The 27948-nt window shown below is 38.5% G+C and overlaps 1 protein-coding gene across 1 annotated transcript in view; it reads right to left on the reverse strand.

The window, feature by feature from the left end:
* The window catches only part of FBN1 (fibrillin 1), a 227851-nt gene that overhangs the window by 84309 nt on the left and 115594 nt on the right, over positions 1-27948 (reverse strand). The window contains exons 9-18 of the mRNA XM_004421551.3: positions 23778-23936; positions 19167-19349; positions 18352-18492; positions 16488-16607; positions 13400-13525; positions 11612-11734; positions 8354-8476; positions 7129-7281; positions 3443-3496; positions 1718-1843 (exon numbers count right to left, since the gene is read on the reverse strand). Coding sequence (XP_004421608.1) covers positions 1718-1843; positions 3443-3496; positions 7129-7281; positions 8354-8476; positions 11612-11734; positions 13400-13525; positions 16488-16607; positions 18352-18492; positions 19167-19349; positions 23778-23936 — 1308 coding nt within the window. The remainder of the gene's footprint in view (positions 1-1717; positions 1844-3442; positions 3497-7128; positions 7282-8353; positions 8477-11611; positions 11735-13399; positions 13526-16487; positions 16608-18351; positions 18493-19166; positions 19350-23777; positions 23937-27948) is intronic.

Raw genomic sequence — 27948 nt, forward strand, 5'->3', positions numbered from 1 at the left:
ATAGATACAGAGTCTAGACCCTCATCATGTGTCACTGAGTAAAGCTGCCCCCATTGTTTTCATACTAATATCAGAGTGTTAATATAAACACAGAATTTTGTAGGAGGAAGAGCTATGATAAAAAAGAAAAGAAAAAGAAGAAATGGCCAAGTATAAAAAAGTTTAATTTGAATGAAGGCCTTTGCAATAGATTAAAAGAACTGTAGAGAACCTTGTACACTTTTAGGGTACAAGGATTCCTGAAAGGAGTCAGAAATATACAATTAGGCTGGAGGAGCTTTGGAAAGAATGTGTACAATGAGAGGTGAGGGGACAACTTATCGATATTTCAGAGATGGTCATTTTTTTAATAGTTCAATATAGTATAGTAAATTTTAAAAAAATATTCAATTGATATGGCCATTTTTCCTTGTCCAAGGGAGTAATGTTCTATATGATATAATTTAATCTGACTCCTTTTATAAACTAAGGCATTGTTTGTCCAATCAAAGGCAACAAGTTTCTTGGGAGAGGTCCAAGTGTTTCAGCAAGCTCCCCAATGCCAGAGGACTTCAAATCGTAAAGGACCATGAAAATAAAGCAGCTTGATATCCAGGGACATGTGGGGGAAGGAACTTTCTTTTCTTGGGTCAGAACATAGGACGACTGTCTAGTGGCAGGATGGGAGATAGTCAAGTTCAGCACCCAACAAGTACTTGATACTTGCTAGATTATGTGCTGAAAGAATGAAAAGAAGGACATTTGTGTTTATTTCAATCTGTAGCATCTCTGAATTATTACATGTTCCAAAGACTGACTACCTTAGAGCAGTACTTTTCAAACCCTCCCACTAAAATACCACTAATGGCAGAAGAGAGTAAGCTCTTCAGAAAGTAAATGGCTTTCAGAAAGTAAAAACTATATTTGATGCCCCCATTCTATTTTAAAGCCTATTAATTTTCAACTTACTTAATGAAAGTATGTTCCCTTTGATGTAAAATGTGTTTTGCCTCCAAATCAAAAAGATGGACCATCTTACATTTTGATTTTGGTACCCTCTGGCATATTCCCACAAGCATGAATATTCCAATTTTAGAAGCCCAACTTTAGGAAACTTGAGGTAGCATGTCACTACACTACAGAATGGACAATACACTTGGACAATATACTCTAGTTCTACAGAACTAGAAAACACTAGTTTAGGCAAATGGAGAAAGTTGAAGAAAAAATAATAGTGCCCCTGTTGACCATTTTCTTCCCAACCGAAGGATTTATTTAGTTACTGGCTGATACCTTCATTAAGGATTGTTAGAGCATCAAAAATGGTGTTTGTTAAACTTAACAGAGAGCAGTTATTACTGAAAATAAGCTGGGTTTTTCTCTGATTAAATCTAATAAGTGGTTGGGGGAGAGCCGGTTTTACCAAGAACTGCTTCCTAAGAAAAACAGGGATGCCTTTGTAGCCACAAGAGAACGGCTCAAAATCTTTGCATTTTACACATCTAAGGAGCTTTTCTTTTAAGAAGTGAATATGATATATGAATACACTTACAAATTGCCAAGATTCAGCTATGTAAATTTTAGTTAATCAAGACATGTATGTGCCATGCTGACACCGGAAGTGTAGAGCATCCATTTGCCCAGTTCTTTAAGCTACTCAAGACCAGTTTCCTCCAAGCATCAAAGAAAGGAATGCATGATGCATGAAATGTCCTAGAAAACAGGTGAAACTTCTTACCAACACAGTTTTTCCCAGTTGAATCTACTTCATATCCTGAATTGCATATACATTTGTAGGTCCCACGGAGATTTTCGCAAATTCCATTTGGGCAAATATCAGGATCTAATGCACATTCATTTATATCTGCAGCACAAAAAAAAAGTTAAAAATCAATAACATTCTAAAGTAAACATCAAATGAACTGTCAAAAAAAATAACACTACAATATATGTAATGACTTTAAGATCTCGTGGAAAAAAAACAAAGATTTCACTTTGATGAGAAAGCTTGATCCCTTTTTCTCACTACAAGATATTCTGAGTCAGATCTTCCTTCCATCAGTCCCTGAGAGGAACTTGGCATCTGAGCTGGAACTATAAAATTACCAATCCTTAATCAAGTTGAAGGAAACCTCCTGGACTTCTCCTGGTCCAAACATCAAGATGGAAAAGTGGATCAAGTACAGAGCCCGAGTTCCTATAACTGGTCTCCTTGTGCCATCCATCCCTCCTCAATCTACCTTCCAAATGCCACCAGACTTAACAAGCTAAAAAGAAGGCGATTGCGTCATCTTCATGGTTCAAACTCCTGTAGGTTCAATAATATCCTCAAGATTAAAGTAAAATATGACCTCTGTCTATTCACTTTAAACTTCTCACTCTTCGCTTCATGTTGGGAAAGTCTGGTGCAGGCCTATCCATTGGTCCAAAGCCTACTCAGACACCACCTGCTCTGGAAAAGCCTCTGCAACTCTGACCAGATGAGGCTGCCTTCTCCCTCTTCTATGCTCTCATAGACTGAGAGGAGCTCTAATAGTCAAGGGTGATGCACAATGACACTCAGTGAATGGCTAGTCTCAAATCTTGGTGCCTGACTCTTCTATAAATCAGGGTTGACTTTTTTTCCTTCTCTAGGTCCCTATCACAACTTATTTATTCCCCACTAACTCTTCATTCATTAGAAATTTTCTAACTTTTACTCTTTCGTCCTCCAAATCCCCCCTCCCCATCTTCATCCACACCTAAGAATGAAATCAATCAAGTTGAATGAACTGACAATCAATTCAGCCAGTCCACTTTTTTTCAGAATTCTCCTGAACCAAATCATTTAGTTTTATATTAATAAAACAATCCCTTCCTCTTTCTTGTGGACCATTTTTACACTTGTTCCAATTGTCCCTTTTAACTTTAATTCCTTTTATGGCACTGATATTTCTCTAGTTGTAACTTCTACACTTAAATATTTTATTCTCTTCCAACTTGGTTCATTGCTGTCACTGCTTGCTACAAAATATAAGATGGCTCCCAATTGCCATATTATAATGACTGAGCACTTGAGAGTTAAGAAATCGTTCAAACTGTAGATGGATAACAGTTCAATTGAGCCCATAACCCTGAACTGTACTTGACAGTGGAAGATTCAAAGGAGGGCCAGGCTGCCCCTTCTCTTGAATAAGCAGCCACAGTCATTGTGTCTCATCCACAGTCCTCCATCAGCCACCCTGGGAAAGCACACAATCCTTTAGTATCAAGCCCCACACCCACATCCAGCAATCCCAGGACCCACTGTGCCATAGTTGCTCTACCATTGGGAGCGTCTAGGCAACCCAGGTACATCACACAGTGATGGCCAGAGAGGGGGTCAGACCAGACTGGTGTAAAGGGACCAACTGGAAACCCACAGGAAAGCCCAATGCTACCTCTGCACATGCTTAAGGTAGCAAATTTCAAAACAAGTCCTTACCACTGCCTGCTGACGTCATTCCTGGCCCACTGCTGCACAGTGCCTGATATTCCGCTGCAATAAATTAACAGATAGTAAATGATTCCTTTGTTTGCAGAACAGGTCAATCCTGCCCTTGGCTTTACATACATCATTTCCTCCAAAGTGAGTGGAACTGAAATAAAGTGGTAATGGAAAAGGAGGCATCCCCCAGGGGAGTCACCGTTACACCAGGCTCCCGTTTTAAAGGCTCCGCATCACGGAGAAAAACCACTTTGAAGGATACGGGCAAGTTACAGCAATTCCTTGTGCAAAGCACTTTCGGAAAAGGTGTTTTTCCTATAACTTGATTTTGTTCACCAGGGAACACTTTACACTTACAGTGAAATGTGCCTGTTAAAATGTGGTTTCTTCACTGTTAATAAAACTTTCTCCCACCGTCTTGGGAATAATTTTGTTCCTCAGTGCGAGGTGTTTTTTTCAGTTCAATCAAGTTCTTAACATTTTCTCATTTCTCTCTGCAAATTTTCTAGCCTCCACTCACAAAAACAACAGGGTATCTATGCTCCCATTGAAGTGTATTTTTAGAGTTAATTTCATCAGGATACTAGATTCATTCTATATGATAAGTCCATAGGGAAAGTACTGCATAATGTTAAAACTGTGAGATCTTATTGAAGAAATTGAGGTATATAGACTATGTTCCGATGGAATCAGATTTCTATTTCTTAAAATTGATACAATGTTTTACATACAATTCCAACATCCAATATTTAGATGAACATAAGAGTGAATGATAAAAATGGAGAACTAATCGGAATCATACTTTATCCAAGGAAAAGAAACTCAAGTGTCCCCTTAGTTGCCCCTGGTTTCTGGCAACCACCAAGTCTCATGGCCAAATGCAAATCATTTGTGCTGAAGTGGCAGGAGAACTGGATACTAGGGATGGGCCTTTTTTACAGAGGCCAACTGCAGCTCACAGGTGAAGCAAATAGTCCTTATACTTTTGCATGCTAGAAAATTGCATTCCTGATAACAGTAGATGCAAATGAGTCATACAGACAAAAAAATTAAAGTTGAAGCCTTCAGAGCCTATGCCTTCTAGCAAATGTAAATTTGAGAAAAGTGGTGAAATCCCTTAATTTTTAAATTGTCTTAAAAGGGGCCATAAAAGGAACAAATGGGAAAGTGTCTGTCATTGTGTGTCTGAAAGGCAGGAATGGGGAGCAAAAAGGAATACATCTTCTTTATTCTCTCATATCAGCAATTAATTAAAACACTCATGAAATACTGTAAGTAATAAAAGAGGAAAAACAAAATCATGCCAGTTTTGTAAAAAGCACTTTTACAGTTAGTGCTAAATTAGCTGATGCTTGGCCTAAATGCAGGCAAATTACTGTTATCATTCTTTTCCATTTGGGCAGGATCTGGTACTAGACTATTCTTTGCAGTGAATTCAGATCAGCATCAGTTTGAATGCTGATGACAATGCTTATTACTGGAGGTCTTGGGAACAAGCCTTTTCCCTCTGTTAGTTTTCTCTTCTATAAGTTGGAGATAATGACACCCAACTCACATGGTGGGTCTATAGATTTAATGAAAGAACATGTAAAGTGTTCAGCACAATGCCTGGCACAGCTCAAGAACTTAATCAATGATAGATGTTGCTGAGCTAACTCAATGTTGTGTCATTGAGACAGCGGTATGGAGATAGAGAAGAAAATTCCTAATAATTACTCTTCTGTGGGTTTCACTGACTGATTTTCTGCGAGGAGGAAATGCTCAGTAGCCAGTGAGAAATACCTTGATGTACAGCTTGCTTGACTTCCAGAGCACAAAGATGAGCTTTACATGTTACATGGTTGGAGTTTCTCATAAACTGACTAAAGATATTCCTTCCGGATATTTTCAGTACCTTTAAAAAGCCCCCCTCTCTCCTGAAATGAGGGATATCCTACATTCAGATCCTTCACGATTTGGCATTTGCATCTACTAAAGAGGTGAAGAAACCAATCTTAATGAAACCACTTCCACATATGGACCTCTTCTGTGTAAATTCATTCAAATATAAACAGAAGCTAGTGAAACTGGGCCTTAAATTTAACTCTCTTTCAGCTTTACCACTTAAGGAAATCTGGTCTCTTTTGGTCATCCTTTTATAAGCCCTCTTCATTTTCCTATGTATCATAAGAATTCTTTAGAGATATACTTGGTCCAGAGGAAAAGGTAAAAACAAAGAACTATATGCACCAAAGGTCCTGGATTCAAAGTCCTGGTTCCTCCGCTCATTCAATATGTGAATAAATCATATATACTCTTGTGCTCTGGTTTTCATGATACTCATCTATCTTGTAAATTCAAAGTACATAAGAAAAGTACTTTGAAAAGTTAAAGTAACATACAAAAGGCTGATATTAATAATATACAACTGTAAAGTTACATGGAAGTAACTTTGTTGCATAAAACTATATTTGTATACAATGTAATCAAAGTATTACAAACATATCTTTAACTGATTGGTAATCATATACAAAATGCTAATTTTTATATTATTCACTGGGTGAAGTAATCAGCCAGAATAAAGCTTTCTTTCTTTAACTGGCATCCCTCATTTCTTTTCAAGTCTTCCATTTAACTTTCTCTAACTTCTCATAACATATTTTAATTTCTAACTCTGTAATTTCAAATATTATCATTTTCAAAATGACAAATGTTTAAAAATTGTGAGTTAATCTTTCATTGACTGTATCTAGCCCAGAAATGAACTGACTGAATCTTAGATGTAAACCAACCAATCAGAGCTACATGTTTTCACTATTAGGTCTAACTCTATTTTAGGACATTAGAAGTCAACTGCCAAGCTACCTTAAAATTATGTTCAAATGTTGACAGTCTATTGCTTTAATTTCAATAAACTATTTTTTACCTTACAAATAGAAATAATTTACAACTGGAGAGGATCTTCTGGACTACCTAAGAAACTCATGCTGTAGATGAGAAAACTAAGGATCCCTTTTCCACATTATTCTATTTTATAATTATGTTTACTAAGGTAAGCCATCTCAAATCCTTTTGAAAGCAGGTGAGAAAAATTCCTAAATAAACAAAAATCCACAAAGAACTAAATCCTCCAATTAAGCAATTTGTCTGCCTGCGGCTGGGGAGCAGAATTGTGACTCACTCACCAGTTTTCTTTTCACTCTGCCATGCCACTTCAAATTGGGAAAAACACTTTTTCCCTAGGGTTGAATAAAATCATTTAGGAAAAGCACACCTAAATCAACATGAGGGATTTGAACAAAATTCACAAATGGCCTTTTGGAAAAAAGTTGGAAATATTCAGGTAATCTGAAAATTATTTACTTTTACTCTGTGTAAAATTCTGCTTTTATAATAGTTCCCACAAAATGCAAGCACTATGAAACTACTTTAGAAAACAAGGCAAGTTGCATGTATTCCAAAGAGCATGAATATTATGGAGGTGGAGGAGCTCAGATGGGAGGCTCAAAGGTGCTGCCTATTCCAAATGACTGTTAGGATTGGGTGAGTAATGTGTGATCAGACCCTGACTAGCTGCTGCCAAGACCCCAGGAAGGTATATGATGTACCTGGAGAGCACAAGGTAATCTTTCCCTGTGACTTCCACGAATGCAGATGGTTGTAGAAGGCTGGCAGTACAAGGGCATCTTCATGATACCACATACCTGAATTCTGTGCAGGACACGGCTGGCAAGGTTCCCCAAATGCATATTCGGTGTTGGCACAACAGCATTCAGATTTAGTAACAGCACCAAACAAGGGTTTGACACACTGGCCTCTTTTGTATCCACCATAGCATGTGCTCCGCATGTGTGTGTCTAAACAGGAAGAAACATCTGTCATCACACTGTCGCTTCAAACAGATGAGAACCCCCCAGGTCAAAGTTGTAGCTGGCTTTATTTATCCAATGTCCCTGTTCTAACTCACAGACAATGTCTCTGGTATTAGGTCTGAATAGAAAAAAATCCCAAAACAAAATAAACCACATTCAGCTTCCAAGCGCTGGAAACCAACGGCCAGACTTTTTCAGTTTTCTAGGGACTATCATGGTTTACCCCACTTCGAGGCCCTTAAGTGCTGGGATTATATCTCATTCATTTTTGTTTTCCCCAGGCCTGTACAGAGCAGGCACTTAATAAATGTTGAATGAATGATGGATGACTGATGAATCTCACCCCATGATAAATAAGATCTTTATTAGAAATGTGGCATACCTCAAAATAAACATGCAATGATTGAATGTCTGAATTAGATGTACTTTCGAAAAGGAGGAAGTTTAATCTGTAAAAGGTTCATTATCTAAATCTGTAGATGTTGGTCAACTAAGCAGTGCCATCTTTACCACCAGGGAGGGGATTTCCAGCTATGCCCATTTCCTAACTCAAAAGGTTTACTGACTACCTTTCTTAAAAACAGTTTGGATAAAATTCGTATCTATTTCTCAACAAATCTCAAACTGCTTATAAAGGCATATAAAACTATTATATGTAAGTTTCCTGATCATCCATATCCTCCTTTGCATTCTATACTTTCCCTTGGACATTAATTCTCTATGAAAATGTTCATCATGAGATAATGAGCATATAAAGGCCAATTTCAAAGACCATTATCAATAAAGGAGGTTTGGAGAAAACTGAGGACAGCTACATAATTAGGAAAGAAAGGGGGATGTGGGGGGCGGGGTCCCTCAGTTTTCACTTATCTCAGCTCATCTTTCTATCCCTTAAATTAATATCCAACTTATGGGAGAACTGACCCTGTTGTCTTGTTGCTCTGCAAATATTAATTATATCAGACCCGCTACAGTAGAGTGCATTTGTTATTGGTGGGTTTTATTGATTGACAGAGGGTGGATCTCTATCATACATCTAGTCACGGCTTAATCTTACCAACACACACACGTCCGTCCAGACCCACGGCCAGTCCAGGAAAGCATTCACATCTGTAGGAGCCGTCAGTGTTAACGCAGCGCCCGTTCATGCAGATCCCAGGTGTTTCACATTCATTAATATCTGTGGTGGGGAAAGGCACTTATTAAAAATGAGGTGACTTTTATCTAAAACTGTAACATGTTTACAATTCTATTACAACACTTGAAAATGGGGAATATGGAAAATAATACATAGCATCAACAATAAAAGCTCAATGCAGTGCATTTTCATTTCACTGTGAGAGAACAGTAACAAAAATTGAGAGAGAGAAACTGTCTGAGTTTATTTCTTTTCCATAGAAAGCTATTTTAATAATATTATCCTGAGAATTTTTCATCCAAAATAAGAATCACAAAGGCAAAAACAGAATTGGAAGAAGGAGGAAAGTGACAGCTAAAAGACAAAGGGTCTTGTGTAACGTTTCACGCGGCAGTTCTTCAAGGACTGCCAGAAACCTAGCTTGATAATAAACCGCAATTTTGACCTGGGCAGAAAGCTTTTCCTTTTGGCATCCAATACCCATACTGGTGTCCATTCCAGTATCACCCGTACCTTCACTCTCTGGGACAATTAGCATGGCATTAAGAGACACAGAACTAAAGCCATAGAAAAGGAATAGAAAATGAATATAGATGATTTTGATGACCATTCCTGGCCAAAAACAGCACTATAAGCAGTTGGAACCCAGCAAAGAAAAATCTTTCTTAAGCATTACAAATATTTTATAGTATCATATGTGTATACTTAGGGAGGTCTGGTGAAAGACTTTATTGGACACATACTAGTAAGAGCAGAGATTCCCCCCCCCCCTTAATATGGGGAAGTAGAAATGGTATCAAAATTGAGTTTTGGAAAACATATAACACTTAGAAGCAAGTCATTTTATAACAACTCCTTTTATAATATACAACTAGTGTATGTGACTATTTCCTTTCTTCTGACCTTAAAAAGGCAAATTGAGACTGAAACACCTCTGCGTTTTACTTAGCTTGTATTGCTTGGCACAAAATATATTCAGATGGTCCAAGATTCCGTGTACAGATTGTATTTTAAAACAGCAGTTATATTTAAATACATGAACTCAAATTGGTTCAGTTACTTGTGTCACCTTTATGTTCAAGTTGAGATCGACAGTAAAACAGTGGTGACCACAGCCTGAAAAGTAACACAAAGCCTTTTTACTGGGGATGGAGAAGTGACATAGATCCAGAGGGCATCACTCAAAGTGAGCAGCCTCAACTTTCAGAGAGAGATCAGGGACACCGTGCTGTTCATCAGATTAGTTAATTGTAGAGATTAAATTAGCATTGCTTATTCAGCTTTGAACAGTCACATCTTTGTGGGCTCAGAACTAAGTGCTCAGTGCTAAGAGAAAATCTTATCCTATGATGTCAAGAGAAAAATTATGGAAAAGAAGAAGTTCAGCATACAAGAGATTTCTTTCTTTCTTTTTTCTTCCTTTATTCTTATTACAGTGTGTGTATTCCACGTTCTCTATACACTAGTAAAAAGACGACACAGGTAAGAATATGGAGCATTCTCCCTCTCTCTTTCTCTCTGGCTCTGACTCGTTAAGCCAGAATGCTAAAATCAGAACAAACCTTTCAAATCATCAGGCACTTTCAAACGAATGGGACAATCCATTTATTGATAAGATACTCGTTCACTGGTTGTAAACAGTTGCAAAACCCAGTTTCATCTATGAGGTCACAATGTCTTCTGAAATAGTTACATCAGCATTATCTATCAGCCATACTTCATGCTGAGAGGCTGCAGCCTGGGTCACCAGCAACCTATAGGCACCAAAAGTGCTCTGTGGACAGGGAAGAGGCGTATGCGTTCTTCCCAAAGGTCTACTCACAAAGGGGCTTTCACATTTCCTTCTGTTATTTTGTTCGGAAGCCTAATTCCAAATATTCCAGCAATCATTCCCTCCCCTTTCTTTTTCACTTGTACAGCACTTAATCTGCACAATTTGGCACTTTGTTGCATGCTGTCTTACACTGTAGAATATTTCCGTGTGTTAATTTTGTCTTCCCAACTATAAGTTCCTCCCAGCACAGGGCTCAAGAGTACAGAAACCAATTTCCTACTTCAAATTTGAAAAAAGCAAATGTTTTCTCTTGCTATGAAGACAGATCTGCACAATATTAAGAGCTGTTGATGTGAAGGTCATAGAGAATGCAGGTAAACAACCAAGGGCTAGAAGCTCTTTTACGTCTAGAGAAAATGCACACCTTGCCAAAGACTTAATACAAAGCTTTCTTCTATAACACCTTTACCAAAGCTGTCCACTAGGGGCACTCAGAAAAGAGGCAACATAGGACTATCCTGCTTTCTCAGGCTTGAGTAGCCTGACGCTCCACACTTCTGTGTCTGAAACTGTGAGCAGAAGGCACTGAGTGCAGCGTTTTAGCAGATTTCCTGGACCTGTTTTGAGCATGAGGTATCTTGAGAAGTCTGGTTCCAACTTGGATCTTGGACCCAAATATAATAATCACTCATCCCTGGCTACATAAAACAAGAGACACTAAGCACAAATTTATCTCCAATGACTCTTCTGAGGACCCCAATTTTCAACAGCACAAACAAAAATCTTCATATTTGCTTCAATGCCTGGAGCAATGAGATTATTTCAAAAGCTACCAAGCTAAACAACGGCTCTTGGTCCATTTATTTCTTCTGCTTAATCCTGTTTCCCTTTTTGGTTATGTGACTTGATAAAGCCTAAATAAATTGTCCATGAAAAATTTTCTGTTGCTTAAGATATCTGGAGGAAATTATGAAAAGAGATCACTACAATAAAAGTCTACAATATTTTGTCCAGGTGAAGACGTAAGAGGTGGCAAGTGATAGCCATTAAGAAGCCTGTCATTATGCCCCAACTGCAAAGAAGAGGCAGAACTCAGCTTATTTAAAAAGATGCTCACATCTGTTGTAGACCAATTGGTAGTTCAGCTTCCCATTCATTTGCTATGTAGCCTTTCAGGCTCCTTTGAGAAGACCCCAAACGCCCTTTGTGAAATAAGAACAGCCTTCTGGGCATAAACCGTAGCTCTCTGGATGGCTGGACTTAAGGAGTTCCAGTCAGGTTTCCGAAGCCAGAATTAGGGGTACTTTAAATGGGGAGAATCAGTAAGGAAAAGTGGTACCTTTAAGCAATGTAGAGAAGAAAAAGCCTGTGAAGAATATGATTTAGAGTTTTATAGCACAAACCTTTGCAATAACGCCCATCTGATGCCAACTGAAATCCAGGTTTGCAAATACATTTAAAACTGCCATCTTCATTGATACACATTCCATTAAGGCACATGTTTCGTATGCTGCATTCATCCATATCTGAAAAACACAAAAGATACATTTTCTTATGACCAGAAGAGTAAGCTTACAAAGGAAGTCAATCTGAATCAATATAATCACATTTCTTTTTTTGTTATTGTAGTCTAAGGCTAATTTTCTTCTAAGTTATAGCATACAAAGAGAAGAGGGGCCATATGAAATAGTTATCTCAAGTTCTCAATTTTTGATGAGAATGTGCATGTAAACTATAGGGCTAAATTTATTTTAAGACATATTTATACACACATATACGCACATCCATATATATATGTATACATATAAATGTATATATACACGTATATATATGAAATTCATATATAATTATATATATAATTTAATATATATATATATATTCTAACTCAGTAGAAGCTATCAGGACTCTTTTTAGGAATAGCACTGAACTGAAAAGTGTGTTAACAGCCTGATGGTTATATTTACTTTACAGACCCATATTACTTCTAATATACTGAAAATAAAAACAAAATCAAACTTAAGAATGATGGAACATGAAATGTATTTACACTACTTCTTGATTCTTTAAAAAGTGGAAACCAGAGGACAGCTTGTAGTTTGAAGCAATTTTAAATAGGAGTGGGAAAAAAATGTGTTTTTAAAATGTAGGACTTTTATAGCTGTGCCAGCTAACCTTTAGGATACCTTGATCACAAGGATACTTCTTCAAATTCATCAATATGTTATTTTATGTAATATTACAGCTGTCTTGGGAGGCCCTTGCTCTTCTAGACATGATGTGTTTTCACTTACAGGCTTTAGTCAGACCAATGTAATTTATGATTTTTTTTTCTTTTTTTTAACAGGATTCTATCCCAACTGAGAATTTTGGCATTAAGTCTTTGAATTGAATCACTGAGATAATATCCTGCCAAAAATGTTTCTAAGAACAATTTTGAAATTCTTTTAATGTATGAATAGATTCTTGAGATTGTTCCCAAAGACGTTGGGAAAGACGATAAGAAACATTCTTCATTTTTTGCTAAAGGTCTAAGAAGTGGAAACTCATCAATAATTGTCATATTTTCAACTCAGGAAAAAATGGCAGCGGAAAAAGACAAAATGTTTGAAACAGCCCAATTCAAAACGAGGTGATTAATTCAAGAGTCAATATAAAAGGCTGGCTCTCGATAGGCAATGTTTCTCTCAAACAAATTTTACATTTCCAGATACTCATTACTAATATTTTATTACTAAGCAGACTCTATAAACAAAAGGATTATAAATGACTAAAGAATATATAGGATTAGGTGGACACACCTAATTCTATTTTTAAAAAAATCTAATATTAAAAAAATCCTAATCCTATTTAAATGATGTCCTATTTTTTTTTAAAAAGTACAAATTCTGATTGTATAAAATTAGGAAGTAATGATTATGCTACAAAAGTTTCATCATCACAGTGATCTTTAAATGGCAAGATCTCCTCATATGTTTGAAATGTTATTTGACCCACATAAATGTGAATTAAAGGCACGAATGTTGTTGAACATTATGCTTGCCTCCCAGATAACAACGTGTGAAATATATTTGATATTTTGACCTTTCACTCAATGTTTGGCTTGGTCTTGTTAAAGACTTCTGAAATTGAAACTGCAATGGAAGAGGGGGAATAATATTAGTACACTATTATTACGATCAGACTGCAATTACCTTCACAGTTCTTCCCATCCCGTGTAACGTGAAAGCCTGCATTACACACACAATGGAAACTGCCATCCGTGTTGATGCAACGTCCGTTATTGCAGATACGGCCATTCTGCAAACATTCATCAATGTCTAAAATCGAAGTTAAAACAGAAAAAATAGCTTTACTTAGGGGATTTGAAATTATTTTCTTTCTCCCTCCCTCCATCTCCAAACTCGTGACTATAGTTTTGGGTTTTAATTACATATTAAATAATATTCTTCAACATAAACTTGGTATCAAATAATGTGAGATTTAGGATTACTAATTAGAGTTTGCAGGACATATGACAGAAAAAAAAGCCAACATAATAGCATTCAATCTAACTGTAATTTCTAATAAAACTCCTTAAATCTCTGTTCCGTAAACAAAATAGATTCTTCTTCACCATTTTCCTAGCTAATTTAATGAACCAGTATATATCACTATTTATATAGAACTTAGGCTGGCATCTTTCAACACATGCTCAAAAAGGTAGATCTTATAGCTATATCAGAACAAGAAAATAGAAATGCTATTTAAAAAAATAATTTAATTCCATCTGAAAACCATCAGTCATATGACTCTGAAATGTCTACCTTCCTTATGGCAGTTCCGGTCCAAGTACAGTTTTATTGTTTATATGTTCCTAGTCTCTTTTATAACTTTGTGAGTATTCTGTCTACCAAAGAAAACATTGGTACTTTGGGGGTATTGTCCCTTTTTTCTATTGTATTTAATACTATGCCAAAAAAAACAACAGTGCTTGATATGGAAGTGTTAAAAATGACAATAACTCGAATAACCTATATCTGGCCTCTCATTTAAATATTAATAATTAACCCAAACTGGACAACATGGTACCTTGGATTATCTGTTCCTCTCAGCTTCTAGGCTACATACCTGGATGAACATCAAAGAGGATGAACACGAACTGCCTTGTCTACATAGCAAAAAATCTTTGCCAGGGCTTATTCCCCAGAAGATGGAGACGAGGGAACTGTGTGGAGCTGGATGTGAGTAGACCTATCCATGCAGAGTTGAGGCCACATGTGCCTGAGTATAAGCATCCTAAACATCCTCCGGACGACAAGAATGTGCATTCATGGCATATCGGTTATTCTGACTGTCTACCCTGTGTCTGCACGGTGTCTTGTGGTTGACCCTCAGACGCACTTTCTTTCTGGGCAGATCCAGCAGTGGTTTCCACACGAGTCATTGGACTAGCTGAGGCAGTCTGGGCTTTTCTTCTGTCTGATCTTTGTGCCAACAACCTACGATTTTTTTCTCTCTCATTTATTTCTTAATCCTTGCTAAAATCTGACTTGCTCCACACTCCAAAAAATAGTAAAAGCCACATATTCTTGAGCAGACTTTTTTTTAGGATTCTATAATCTTTTGAGGCCCAAGGATAAAATAAACAGGATAAAGAGTTCAGCATTTTCTCTCCTCACTAATTTCAGAACGCCATCAGGCTCCCCACCGCCTCACAAGACAAATTAAAAGCTTGCCATTCAAAGTTCTCTACTGAGTTTCTGTCTGTCTCTTCTGTCCCCTTCTATTCATCCATCAGGTACTTCTCCTCAGCAAAGTACACAGCCTTTCTGACTATTCTGTGGCAACTTTCATCTACCCAACACTGTGAGTATGTCATCAACTTCTTATGTTTGGGATAAGCTTAGCACTAGCTCTTAAAGCAGACAGTGCTTGAGGCCCTTAGGGAATCCTCAGTCTCTAATAAAGTAAGTCTCAGATTGATGACGACAACACGGCATCTACACTGGCTGGCCCTTGCCCCAGCTGACTGCCCTCAACAGTCTCTTTCATTTGCTTATTTAATAGTGCAGTCTTCTAGACATTGGTTTCATTTTATTTTCTACCATCACAAAATGACTAGTACATTGTACATGCTAATTATTTTAAACAATAGTTATAAGATTAAGAAAGTTCTAAACTCAGTTAAATATTCAAACTATCCATATTTATAATTCAGTAAGTAGGCCATTAATAGAAATATTAGCATATTGAAATGCTGAGCTCCAGTTTTTTTGGTCAAAATTGTCATTTATAAGTAGTGTACCAAAATACACTGATGGTAGAAATCTCTAAGTCAGAATCACATTCAAAGATTTTGAAACCAGCTACTGATAAAAATAAAAACTTCTGTATGTCTTCAACCCACGTGAAGAGCTTTTGCTAAAAGAGGCAAATAAAATTAACTCTTATTAATGGCTGACAATTTTTTAAGTGATACAAACTTCACTACCTTTCCTGGTATTTAATTTTAACAGAATTTGCTTGCCTTTATCTGGCTTTACTGGATCAATGATACAGCTCATTCTGTGCCAAATCTATAGAGATAGAGACAGAGATTTCAGCTCCCTGAGGGTGGGCAGTACATCTTACTTATCTCTGCCTCAGAAACAGTCTATCAAAATCATTCAATAAAAGGCATACTGGGTGGCTTAATAAATTAAGAAACAAAGCTGAAGGAACATTTTTGTGAGGAAACATTTATAGCAGTGCTTCTCAAACTTGAACGTGCATATGGATCACTGGGGAATCTTGTGAAAATGCTGATTCTGACTCTAAAGGTCTGAGGTGGCATCTGAGATTCTGCATTTCCAACCAGCTCCCAGGTGACATGGCTGCTAACCATTATTTTGCTTAACAAGCAGCAAAAACTTACAGGCAACTTCCTCATCCTTTAGACCTTTCCATTAAGAAATTAATTGCATATGATTTCACCCAAAACTTTCCTCAGTTTCTGTGTCAACAAAGGACAATGACATTCCCTAGCTCGCAGATTAAACGTTAACAGGCAATAGTGATGAGGCAAAAAAGTAGCGAAAATAAGATATTCTCACAAGCACAGAAGCATCTTTTAAAATAACTTGAATGTACGCAAAATTTTATGCCGCTGTCCCTCAGAGTGACAATATCTGGAATTAAGTGCAAAAAACAACAGGAGCATATTTGCCCCTCCTGGAAAGGGTTATTTAAACTTCGTTGAACTCCTTCAAAGCAAACCCCTCACTTGGCATATATGCCCGGTATCCCAAGCTAGGACCGTACCTCGGCACTCCGTCCGGGTGAGTGTGCTCTGGTAGCCAGTCCGGCACTGGCAGGTGTATGAGCCCTGGTTGTTAATACACTCTCCACCAGCACAAGGGTTTTTCTCACATTCATCAACATCTGCAAAACACAGTAGATTTTAGTAAGACATTAAATGGCAATAATGGCAATAACTCATAACTCTAAGAGCATTTTATTGGTTTCCTTTACCTGTTAAAACACTTTTCTTTTAAGAAATAAATAACATAATGAAAGGATCTTTTTTCTTTTCACCACAGTATACCATGTCATCAGCTACCTGAAGACTGGTTGAACAGTTAAAGTGTATTATTTTCCTGTGTCGTTTTTCAGAGAAAAATGCCGAACACGTAGCAACTCAACACTCCAAGCTAATCAACATTTTCCCTTCCTTGAGCCTGGCCTAAGGGAATCAAACAGGCGAACATGTCAGAAGTGGCTTCTGGACAGGATTCTGAGTATCTCATGAAGCTCTGTTTTTCAACAAAAAGAGGCCTAACCATATCTAAGCATCCCTGGCTGAGCTCCACTAAGAACATTAGAACAAACCATGAAGCAGCTGTGGTAGAATCCGCCACCACACACCACAGAATCCGCCACCACCCGCGCCCCTCCCCGTCCCTAGACAGGCTCCCACTAGTTTTCCAGTTGTTTAGAACTATCAGTATACTTAGAGGTAACCTGGTTTATATTCCTGTATTTGCAAAGACGAGGAAACTAAGGCTTATGTTAGGTGACCCACTTGCACAAAGTTACATGCTTCCTGTGGCAGGTGCAGTCAGATCTCACACTCCCCAACCCTGAGCCAGATGTTCCCTCTTCTACTCAGCTTGGGATGACCTCTAAGGATTGAAGGACTCTCTCCTAATGTGCTGCTAGAGGGGCTTTCCTATCACCTGGAAACTACATAGCATGAGAAACCAAGAACTACTGATTTTTGCCTGATTCATAATCACAGAATTGGAATTTATAACAAAACTAAGAGAGAAGTTTATTTTTAAAAAATTAGATGGCAAGTGGGTGTTCTTATCTAATCCAACAAATTTATTCTTGGGTTACATTTCTTCCCTTCACTAGCTTAAATGCCTTGTCAACAACTTAAAGTTTCTCTCTTCAGTTTTTAACACCTAACCAGAGAGACTTGGTAAGTTATCCATTTAAATTAGTAAAATGTGCAAAATTTCATAATTTGAAGATATTTTTAATGCTTTACTTTAATGGTCAGGCTTTTGGTAAGATGACTTAAGTTGGAGCTACCAGCAATGACTTGAATATATTTTACAATGAAAGTTAAAATTCACCGTAGTAGGCAGAATAATGGCTCCCCAAATACTCCATGCTGTAATCCCCGGAACCTGTGAATACACTACATGGCAAAGGGGAATTAAGGTTGCTAATCAGCTGACCTTGAGATGGGGAGAGTCTCCTAGATTATCCAGATGGGCTCAATGTAATCACAAAGGTCTTTAAAAGTGGAAGAGGGAATTGGAAGGGAGAACCAGGCAGTTGGAGAGAGATTTGAAGATGCTACACTGCTGGCTTCGAAGTTGGAGGAAGCGGCCCTAAGCCGAGGAATGGAGACAGCCTCTAGAAGCTGGAAAAGGCAAAGAAATGGATTCTCTCTGAGAGCCTCCGAAAGGAGCACAGCCCTGCAGACACCTTGATTTTAGTCCATTCAGACCTGTGTTGTACTTATAACCTACAGAACTATAAGATAATAAATTTGTGTTGTTTTAAGCCACTTAAGTTGGAGGTAATTTGTTACAGCAGTAATAGAAAACCAATATAGTCAGGTGACAGAATTGCCAATAGCCTCTTGGTGCCAACCTAGAGCTCTCCCACATACCAATGCACTCCCCACGGAGGTCCAGCTGGAATCCTTTGTTGCACTCACACCGGTAGCTCCCAGGAGTTGGAATGCAGCGTCCATTTTGACAGAGATAGCGAAACAATTGGCAGTAATCAGTGACGTTGACTGGCAGCACCCCTAAAGGAATAACATTAAACCCCATTAAATTATTTATAACTAGAGCATCTTTCATCAGCACTTAATCCAGTAATAACGGGCAAGATGCTGAATTGTAAAGGAAGGAGGAGACTTCACAAAAGTCCTCTGGCGCCAATAAAGCATATTTCCATTCGTGCCTACAGAAACCACATGTGTGCTGCGGTGCATGCCAGGTACTGCAGCCAGGCTGCAACCCACTCCCCTGTCTGCTTCTTCTACCACTTTCTCTGCCTCACACTCAAGCCTTCAGTTTGGGGAAATAACTGGAGTTAAATACCAATATCTTACTGCCCCCGCAAAGGCAGTAAGTTATTGGTATTTAACTACTTGCAAAACTGCTTTGCATGATATATAATCCAAAGTACAATTTTATGCCTCTTCTATAAACTCATCTTGTGAATCAGATTCAAACCTCTCCACTACTCTCCCACAGTTGGCTGAGAACATCAATAACAAAAGGACATTAATCTCTGGAGAATATGGAATCTCCCATTTTTCTTTACGCAATAGGTAAACTGAGAAACACACAAAACACTGCAAAATTTCATCTAAGAATTGGTAAACTTATTCAATGACTAAAGCAGCATAAACAACAAAAGGAAGTTAACCTGATTAATGCAAGAAAAATAATTAGATGACTTTTGAATTCTTACTTGGTGGTTCCCGAGATGGATACGGATATTCTACTGGTGGTCGAGGGGCTAGAATTGGAGGTCCAGGAGGAAAGCCAGGAGGAACAGGGTGAACTGGAGGAACAACGGGGCCAAGAGGTGGGGGAGGATATCCTGGTCTCTCGGGAATTACCATAGGGACAGAGCACAGCTTGTTGAATTCCTCTGGAATAACACAACACAACAGAACACAACAGCTGAGATGTGGCATATATTATAGGCCCATGGAAGTCACCCTTACTTTTTAAAGAAATCTTTCAATAAAATTGATCTTCAAACCACGTAGGTCAATTGGAGAAAAGGTAAAAAGCCAACTGACTTCATTTCCTTTTCTGATACCTACAGCAGCAACCAATTGGAACAATAATTCAAAACCCAAAACAAACTCCCCAGAATGTGTACCACATGCACCTCCCCAAACCTAGAAAGTCTCTACCTATATCACAATTCACCTCAAGGAAGAATTATGATAATTGTGATAAACACCACTTTCTCCACCCAGTCTCACCTGCGAATCCACAGGGCTCTAAAGTGAACATTAAAAATCCTAGATTTTATTTCATGTGCAATAGGAAGCCAGTGGAGGTCTTCCGTGGGGGTGGGATGTGATCAGATGAATATATTCAGAAGATCAGCCTTGCTGACATATGGAGAATGGACTGGAGGGAGACAAGACTGCTGCAGGAGACCATAGGCAAGATAATAATGGCTGGACAAGGGAGACAATGATAGAATCGGACAGAAGTGGACAAATTTGAAGCATATTTTAGAGATAAACAGATAGTGTAAATCCATCTTAGGAGTAAGGAGTAAATGTCAGAGCTGAGGGAACAGGAAATCAAGAATGACTTCTAGTGTTCTGGTTGAGCAATTGGGTAGATGTTGGTGCCATTTACTGAGATGGGAAAAACTGCGGTGTGGCAAGTTTGGTGGGTAGAAGCCAAGTTCCATTTTGAACAGATGGGTTTTGAGATATCAGACGTCCAAGTGGAGATGTCACGTAGCAGCTGTATAAGAGAGTTTGAAGCCTAGAGGAGAAGTCCGGGCTACATATAAGTTTTGAAGTTATCAGTAGACAGGTGGTATTTAAAGTCATGGAGATGGCTGAGCTCATCTAAGGAAAGTGTGGAAAGTGAAGAGAAGGGAGTACAGAGACAGAGCCCTGAGGAATACCTATTTGTAAAAGACAACAAAGTGATGGAGAAGAAGCAGCCTTTGGGGCAGAAGGAATACCAGGGGGTGGTGGGTCTGGTGGTAGTGCTGCATAATGATCCCCTGAACTTGTACACCGGAGTTAATCAACTATTTCCCTATGACTGCACATATAGGCTGATTCCTTTTCTTCACAATGCCAAGTCTTTGTTAGATTAAATCATCTTTAGATTTGTGAGACATATTTTTCTGGGATTCCAAAAAGGTGTTTTTAAACAGTATCCAGGTTTCTAGGGGTATATTTACTTAACTACTCATTTTCATGTTTCCTACAAGAAGTCATATTTTGTCACAGTTCCCTTGTATAAGTAAACTAACCATGTGATTTTTAAATTTTTTTTCCTCTCTTGCCAGAATGTTGATAATTTTATTATCACTGTCACACAGGAATTTTCCCATACATATTTTCTATACTTTCATCCATTAATAGAAATTAAGCTAATATTTTTCTTTTCCTTGTGGACTAAAATCCAGCTTATTCTAAGACACAGTAATATGTCTCACTGAAATGCATTCGTATTTCAACTTCATGGGACATTCTGCCAATATACACGTGGCTAACTATTCCTAGCTACCTCGTACCTTGTTGTTATTTGCCAGTCCGTTACTAAAATTTCTTCAGTCATATTTGACATTTCCAACTCAGGTTGAGTTTATGTTTTCAGAGAATTATATTACCACATTTTCATTATTATTTACCCAGAATGTCAACCCGCAGAGACTCTGTAGTACTTGACTGTATTTGGAAAGAATTATATATTGTTTGTATATATGCTTCCCTGAATCAGGATGCTACAATCCCTCTTGTCAAACTATAATGATCCTTCTTTATCACCTGGACGTGCCATATCTATCATTTCCTGGCTACCTGGTTTTCACCAAATTTCTACCACTAAGTCTGTGCAGTCTTTGAAGTCAAGGATGTTATCTAACTCATGACTAAGTCCCACCTCGGCCTAGCTCTGTAAATTGCATATAAGAGGAACTCATTAACTATGTTGGATTTAATTGAATGGCAATTATATTAAGGGACTCACTTTGCTTCTAAGCACGAATTCAGCCTTACTTTTTTTAGTCTTTTAGGATTTGTATAAAAGAAGTTGGATAGCTCATCAGCACTTCTGCTAATTAGGTAGGTACATTACTTTAAGCAGGCCATTAAATTTATCTTAACCTGTCCAGGAAAGTGTATCAGACTGAGTCCTATACTCTTTCCTACTTTCTTCAGCCTAATAATTTTACATTCAGGATCAGCAACCTGGGGCTAATTTTGTTTAGCTGATGTCCATCTTTCCTATCTCCATTTAACCCGGAGATGATACCAATTTTTTTTTTTAAGAGCGAAAACCTGACCAATCTAAAATAATCCTTCCTGTATCATCACTCTCCATAAGTTAAGAGCCCAGAGCTCTGTAGGACTGGTATTGGAACATTAGAGCAAACAAACATACCTATCTGCAAATTAGTTTGCTCTAGCAGTCTGCTTTGCCTTGGGCCTATCTCAGGTTGTGCATCTTTCAGTGGTTCACATGGGAGAGCAGCTCCCTGCAAAGCCACACAGAGGGAAATGGGCCTTCTGCTCCATGTGTCCCAAAGTAGGTCTTCAGGCACCTAAACCTGCTTTAGGCCTCTCTCCTCTATTCAAAGCCTCAACGCAGGAAGGAATCCACATCAATGCTGCTGAATCCTCAGCTAACATATGTATTTAAAAAGCGATTCTCCTGGTACCCAAGCCACATGTCTTAGTAGAAAGTCATGTGCTTCTAAATAGTGACCTACTAAATGGTACCCTAGTAAACTAAGGAAGGTGGGTTATATTTTTAAGCCAGACTCAGTAAGCAAATCAGACAAAATCCTTGTCTTGTTATATGTTAAAATATAGTGAAAGATTTTATTGCTTCTTTAATCCACACATATAATTCTCAGCAATAAACAGAAATTTTATAGTAACATCTGTGAGCAGGTCTATAACCCAGGACAAGGGAAATTAACATTCTGTGAACAGCATGCTCTGAAGTATTTCGTTAACTCTGCATTTATCCATCTGCACCTTCATTTTCTCTCCTAAAGTTCCCTGATTTAAACATGCTTATCAGAAATCAGATTGAAAGGGAGATATAACCCCAGTTTTTACTTAGAACTGCTGGGAAAAATATCACTTACTAAGTTGTTCACGCTACCTGATTGCTTCCCATAAGCAAGATTTTGCTAAGCACTGTGGAAGTGTTAAAAAAAAAAAGTATAAGGAACATGAATGAGATCTCCTAATGAGACTTATCAACTAGTAAAAAAGCAGTACATGAACACACGTAGGCACAAAGCAGAGCAGATGGGATTTGTGCACAGCAACAGCACAAACCCCGAGCACTGAGAAAAAAGGTAGTGTTTCCAGCTGTGGTTATCTCGGGACGTTCATGGACTAGGTCATGTTTGAGGCGATCCTTAACAGACAAGAAGGTGTCTAACACACGAGGGCGGCAGGGGTGAGGAGTAGGGAGTAAGGACCTGAACTGGGGAGAAGTTTTAGGAAAAAAGAATATTTGAGTTTAGAAATATTCAGACCGGGTTCAAAGAAAACTTGATCATATAATTTAACTAGAAAATAAAGCTACTATAAATAGAACAAGAATTAGAAGATGAACTGGGATCAGATTTGGGGACTCAATGCTAAGTAATAAAATTTTATTTTCAAGAAATGGAGTGACTTGGACCACTGGATATTGCCTGATTTCATCCCGGGAAATTTTTCTGGACATCTTTCTCTACCTTTTCCCCAGATGTAATCCTAAACTGGACTTCAGATGAGTTCTGCTTTGGGAGATGTGCGTGGCAGCTGTGGATTTCATGGAGACCAGTTAGGAAACTACCACAATAGTTCAGAAGAGAGAAAATGAGCTCTATGTGGAAATGAAAGGAATATGAGTGATAAAAGAGATATTGTGAAGAAAAAAAAAATCAACAGGACATGACAACAAGGAGGAGGAAAGTGTCAAATGTTAGGGAAGGAGGAAATAGAGTATCCAGAATAACTCACCCACAAGGCTGAGAGAGTTGAGTTTTATTCTTCTGAGCTTTTGAGGGCTACATGAGAGCCAAAAGGAATTTAGGAGAATAAGAGGAAACAAGTGCTTCCTGAAAGGGCTGCTATTCAGTGGTAACAGGCAAGCAAAGTAAGAAGCAGTACCTGAACACAATATTATATGTATGGACCTCTGTATTTTCCCTACTCATTATCTGGGGAAATTCCCCTGATATCATCTCTTATGTTCTGGAATCTTTTTCACTTACCTGGGTTTCCACTATATCTGCATCATGCACACTGCCAGTGGGCTTGTGGGGGTTGAGTTGGGATACTCTGCAGATAACGGGAAGGGCTCTTACCTGTTGCTCTGATGGGACACATCTCAGGAGCGATGGTGGCCCCTGGAGACCAGCATCGGCCGAGGTCACAGCAGCACTGCATTTTGGTTATGGACTGCGGCAGCTGGTTAGAACAGCGCCCGTTTGCCAGAGCTGTGTAACAGTATCCTGGGCGAACATCTGGGAGAACCAAGAAACACACACACACATCACTGAGATCGAACTTATAACAACACTCTCCAGCTCCAGCACCTCCAGCTCCACACAGGGGCTCTGGCAGGATGAACAGACACTCCTGCCCCTGGAAGGGAAGCCTCATGCACTGCTCAGGAACAATGCTTAGTCAGAAATCCCCTCATCTCACACCTTTCGCCCCTGCGAACTGGTGCACTTGGCCAAAGTCCCACATTCCACCCCCAAGGTGGGAAGGAACAATTACAACCATATGTGCCATAGGAAAAGAGAAACTAAGAAAATCACTGGCAGCGACAGTTAATTAGTTATAAAGCCATGTCTCCATACTGAAGGGAGACTGTGTTGTCCTTGGTTTCAAACTACTTAATCAGAGTCACTTTAGGCAAATATTGACATAAATTTATTTTAAAACAACATGAAGTCTGCACTATAGTCTACATTTCTAAAAGATCTTTCTTACTTTTCAGTCTGAAACTGTGAGTCAGACTTGTGAGATTTTTTTTAAAGGAGTGAGCCACTTTGTAGTCAGATCCAATGCTTGTTAATCAAGATCTCCTTTTGTCCTGGGGCCCTAAGAGATTTTATAAGGCACTAATTATTTACAAGTTCCAAATGTACACGATTCCAAGTTCTTAGTCCTACAGAATACAACAGTTCTTGAAATTTGTTCTTTTGGCAGAAAGGTATCTTCTCAAAGCAACACTGGAAGATCTATTTCTATATATCACTTTTATTGGGTTACATCATGTCTGACTGTCATGACAACACTGACACACTGAAGTACAACTCTGGGCTACCAAAAAAGAGCCTGTGACATTGTAGAAACCTAACTGCTTCATGGACCTCTGAGGTGGTACCATGAACTAGAAGAGCCAGGTAGCCAAACGCAGAACACCTTGATCTGCCGACAGATGTTGAGAATGTACCTCTCTTCAAATAAAATATATCTATGTACAGTCCCTATACAATCAAGTTGTGAAAATTAAACAATATTTTAAATATGCTTGTCATTTGGAGGAATATAAGTGTGAAATCCTTTTGTAAAGTGAACACTTTTTTTATAGTCAAAACTCCAAACCTATGTCTCCTGTAAGTCTAAATATTAAACACCCAAATCTGATCAAGTTGGGTCATACCTAAAATTGTTTTCATCTACATCATTCTTAAGAACACAAAGCCTTCAAATCTTGAGGGTTGCCATAAATTAAAAAAATGAAATAAAAAACAAAGCTAACTTAGAAACATTTAAATTATTAATATCAAGGGAAGAAGGCTACAACAAACCTAGACAAACCATAAAAGAAAATTATGGGTCAGCTTTAAAGGATACAAGATTATTTCTGAAAAGTACTTAAAACCACTGGCAAGTATAAATGTGCTTTCTAGAAATTTTTTGTGGTCCCAGTTCCTGAACCTCTGGTCAGACTAATAGTCTCCGCAAAGAGGCAGAAGGAGTTTTATTCCAGCCTGATCGAGGGTACACGGCTGGAGGAAAGAAGTGCAGACAAGGTATGCTCTGTGAAGCCACAAGCGGCACCTCCCCCGTGAAAAAGGGGGAGAAAGAGAATTTCCTACTTTCTGATTTTCATTGCCTTAAAGCCACTAATACTTTATATATTTAGGGATTAGTAAATATTTTGGGCATGGAAACCAAAGCCTGTTAAGAATGGGAAGAGATGTTCAAAACTGGCTTATATCCCAGCTTCAAATGAATTTGGTGGTCAAAACCCAGTGTAAACTCTTGACCAAAATTTGTATGTATAATTTTCAGTGCGGGCTATATCTTTCAGAGCAAAGTTGGGACCTACAGCTGCCAACAGCAAACTCTTAAAGGGCTAATGTCTACTATTTTGCAAATTAACTGTGAACTACTTTACTGCCCAGTTGGCTGGCTTATATGTTAAAGCAATAGGTTAGAGACTCTTGATCAAAATGGTTAATGTTGGGGCTGAAAAACTTACCAGCCACATTTGGATTGCCAGCAGTCCCTGATTTACAAATGGCACCTGCACATACAATAATCATTTTGCTAATTTCTTTTTTTGTAAGAGAGCTTTTGTTCAAAATACACACATTTACACAACTTATAATTTTACAGAAAACCTATGGGCTAATAAGTAAAGGAAGGGAAAAGTTGTGAAAACCAGGCACCATTTGGAGGCATTGACCCCTGGGCACACCAGCCTGAAGTCTTCCATGTCACCAGGTAGGAGCGCCAAAGGAAGTGGGAAGGAAACCATTCTGGTGCTGGATCACTTTGCATAGAGGGTAAGAGGTGGCTTTAGGATAATCTGGGATCTATGCGAGCCAAGGGAGAAGAATGTTAGGATCTGGAAGAGATAAAGGGAGGTAGGAGGAACCACAGACACATTCATCTATTTAAAAATTACCCTGGCCAAGAAATCTGGCAGAGAAGGAGGGGAAAACTTTCCTCCTTTCTTCTCTTCTGAATCACTTGGCCCTTGCTCTCAGGACCCAGAAATCACGTTATATCAAAACAAATACACTATGGACTAAATAGGTGTTTGCAGGTCATCCTAGCCTATCAACAGGTCCCTCCTAACCAATCACAACATTGTTGTGTCCAACCAGGAGCTAGGAGCTGTGAGGCCCAAACTAGGTTCAGGACATCTTTAGGACTCCTAGGAACTGATGAGACAGAACACACTAATATGAAAAGACACCCCTACACAAAGTATTATAAAGTACTACAGGAAGATCACAGAGAAACAAAATAAAATGATACTGCAAGAGCTTACAGGACAAAGGGAGCACTGGGGCTAGGGAGTCTGGGAGTCTCAGAATAAAAGAACAGTTGGAATTTCCTGGTTAAAAGAGATGAATCAGGAAGATACTACATCTCACTATCTACATATGGGGTTTCCTATTGGTTAGATTCACTAATTCCAAACAACCAACTTACTAACAATCCTTGGATTTCTTCTTAAGTTGGAGACTATATGTATTTCCTTGCCACTGGGCATAATTTTGGGGTCTCTGTGGTTTACCATAGCAGCAAATATCAGCATCAGGGAAGGCAGAAGTGTCACTTGGATCATTTTATGTAACAAGTTGCTAATTATGAGTATAGTAAAGTGCCAAGGAAGGAGAAACGGCGCTGCCTAGGGGTACAGCAAGCACAAGTTTACTGCATCCGCTGTTCATGTGGGAGGAAGCAATGGGAGGAGTCTGGACTGTGGACTCAGGCCCAAGTTGGAATCCCTACTCCCTCACTTAATGGGACCAAATTATTTATCTAAACTCTCTAACCTCAGCTTCTTCTCATCTACAGTAATGTTTTAAATGTTCAGTCAGATAATTCCCATAAAACACCTCATACCTAGGAGGTGACCCATGAATCTTAGTTCCTTCCTTTGTAAAAAGTTAGTATGGATATATTTGGTAAAAAGAAAAGAAGTTTAAAAATGTAAACTATTTGATAGGTAAATGTATTTTAATCATTTTAATGTCATTTGGGATTCTCTTGAGGGTTAAAAAAAAAAATCTACCTATGATCTGGCCAGGAAAGAACTTCTGATCTACCTCTCTGCTAAGCATATCCACTGGGGGGCGTGTGCCAGTTGGGACAGTTTGGGGAGAAAAAGGAGCTACGTGAATTGCACTTGCCATTCTTTCACTGCAGTTCCAGTATCTATGGACAGATCCTGGAAAATCAGGCAATCCGGGCACTACCGTTGTTTCTAAGGAAAAGTCCAGATATGTCTCCTTCACTAGTTGTACTTATTCAAATGTCAACTGTAAGAGACCGTCCTCAGCTTTTATTATATGTGACTAAATAAAGAGGAATTCAGAATTTCAAGTGCAATTCAGTTTTGGTCTGAAATTCATGGCCTGTGGTGAGGATGTGAAGCTGAGTGTCTTTGAAAATATGGGCCAGAAACAAACATCAAAAGATAGCATTCATTTTTCTCCAAGGCCATGTGCCACAGGCTTCCTAGCTTTGCCCTAATAATAAGGAATTACTCATTTTGGTATT

The sequence above is a fragment of the Ceratotherium simum genome, chromosome 3 (genome assembly GCF_057802395.1).
Source record: "Ceratotherium simum simum isolate JZ-2026a chromosome 3, ASM5780239v1, whole genome shotgun sequence".
Lineage (NCBI taxonomy): Eukaryota > Metazoa > Chordata > Mammalia > Perissodactyla > Rhinocerotidae > Ceratotherium > Ceratotherium simum.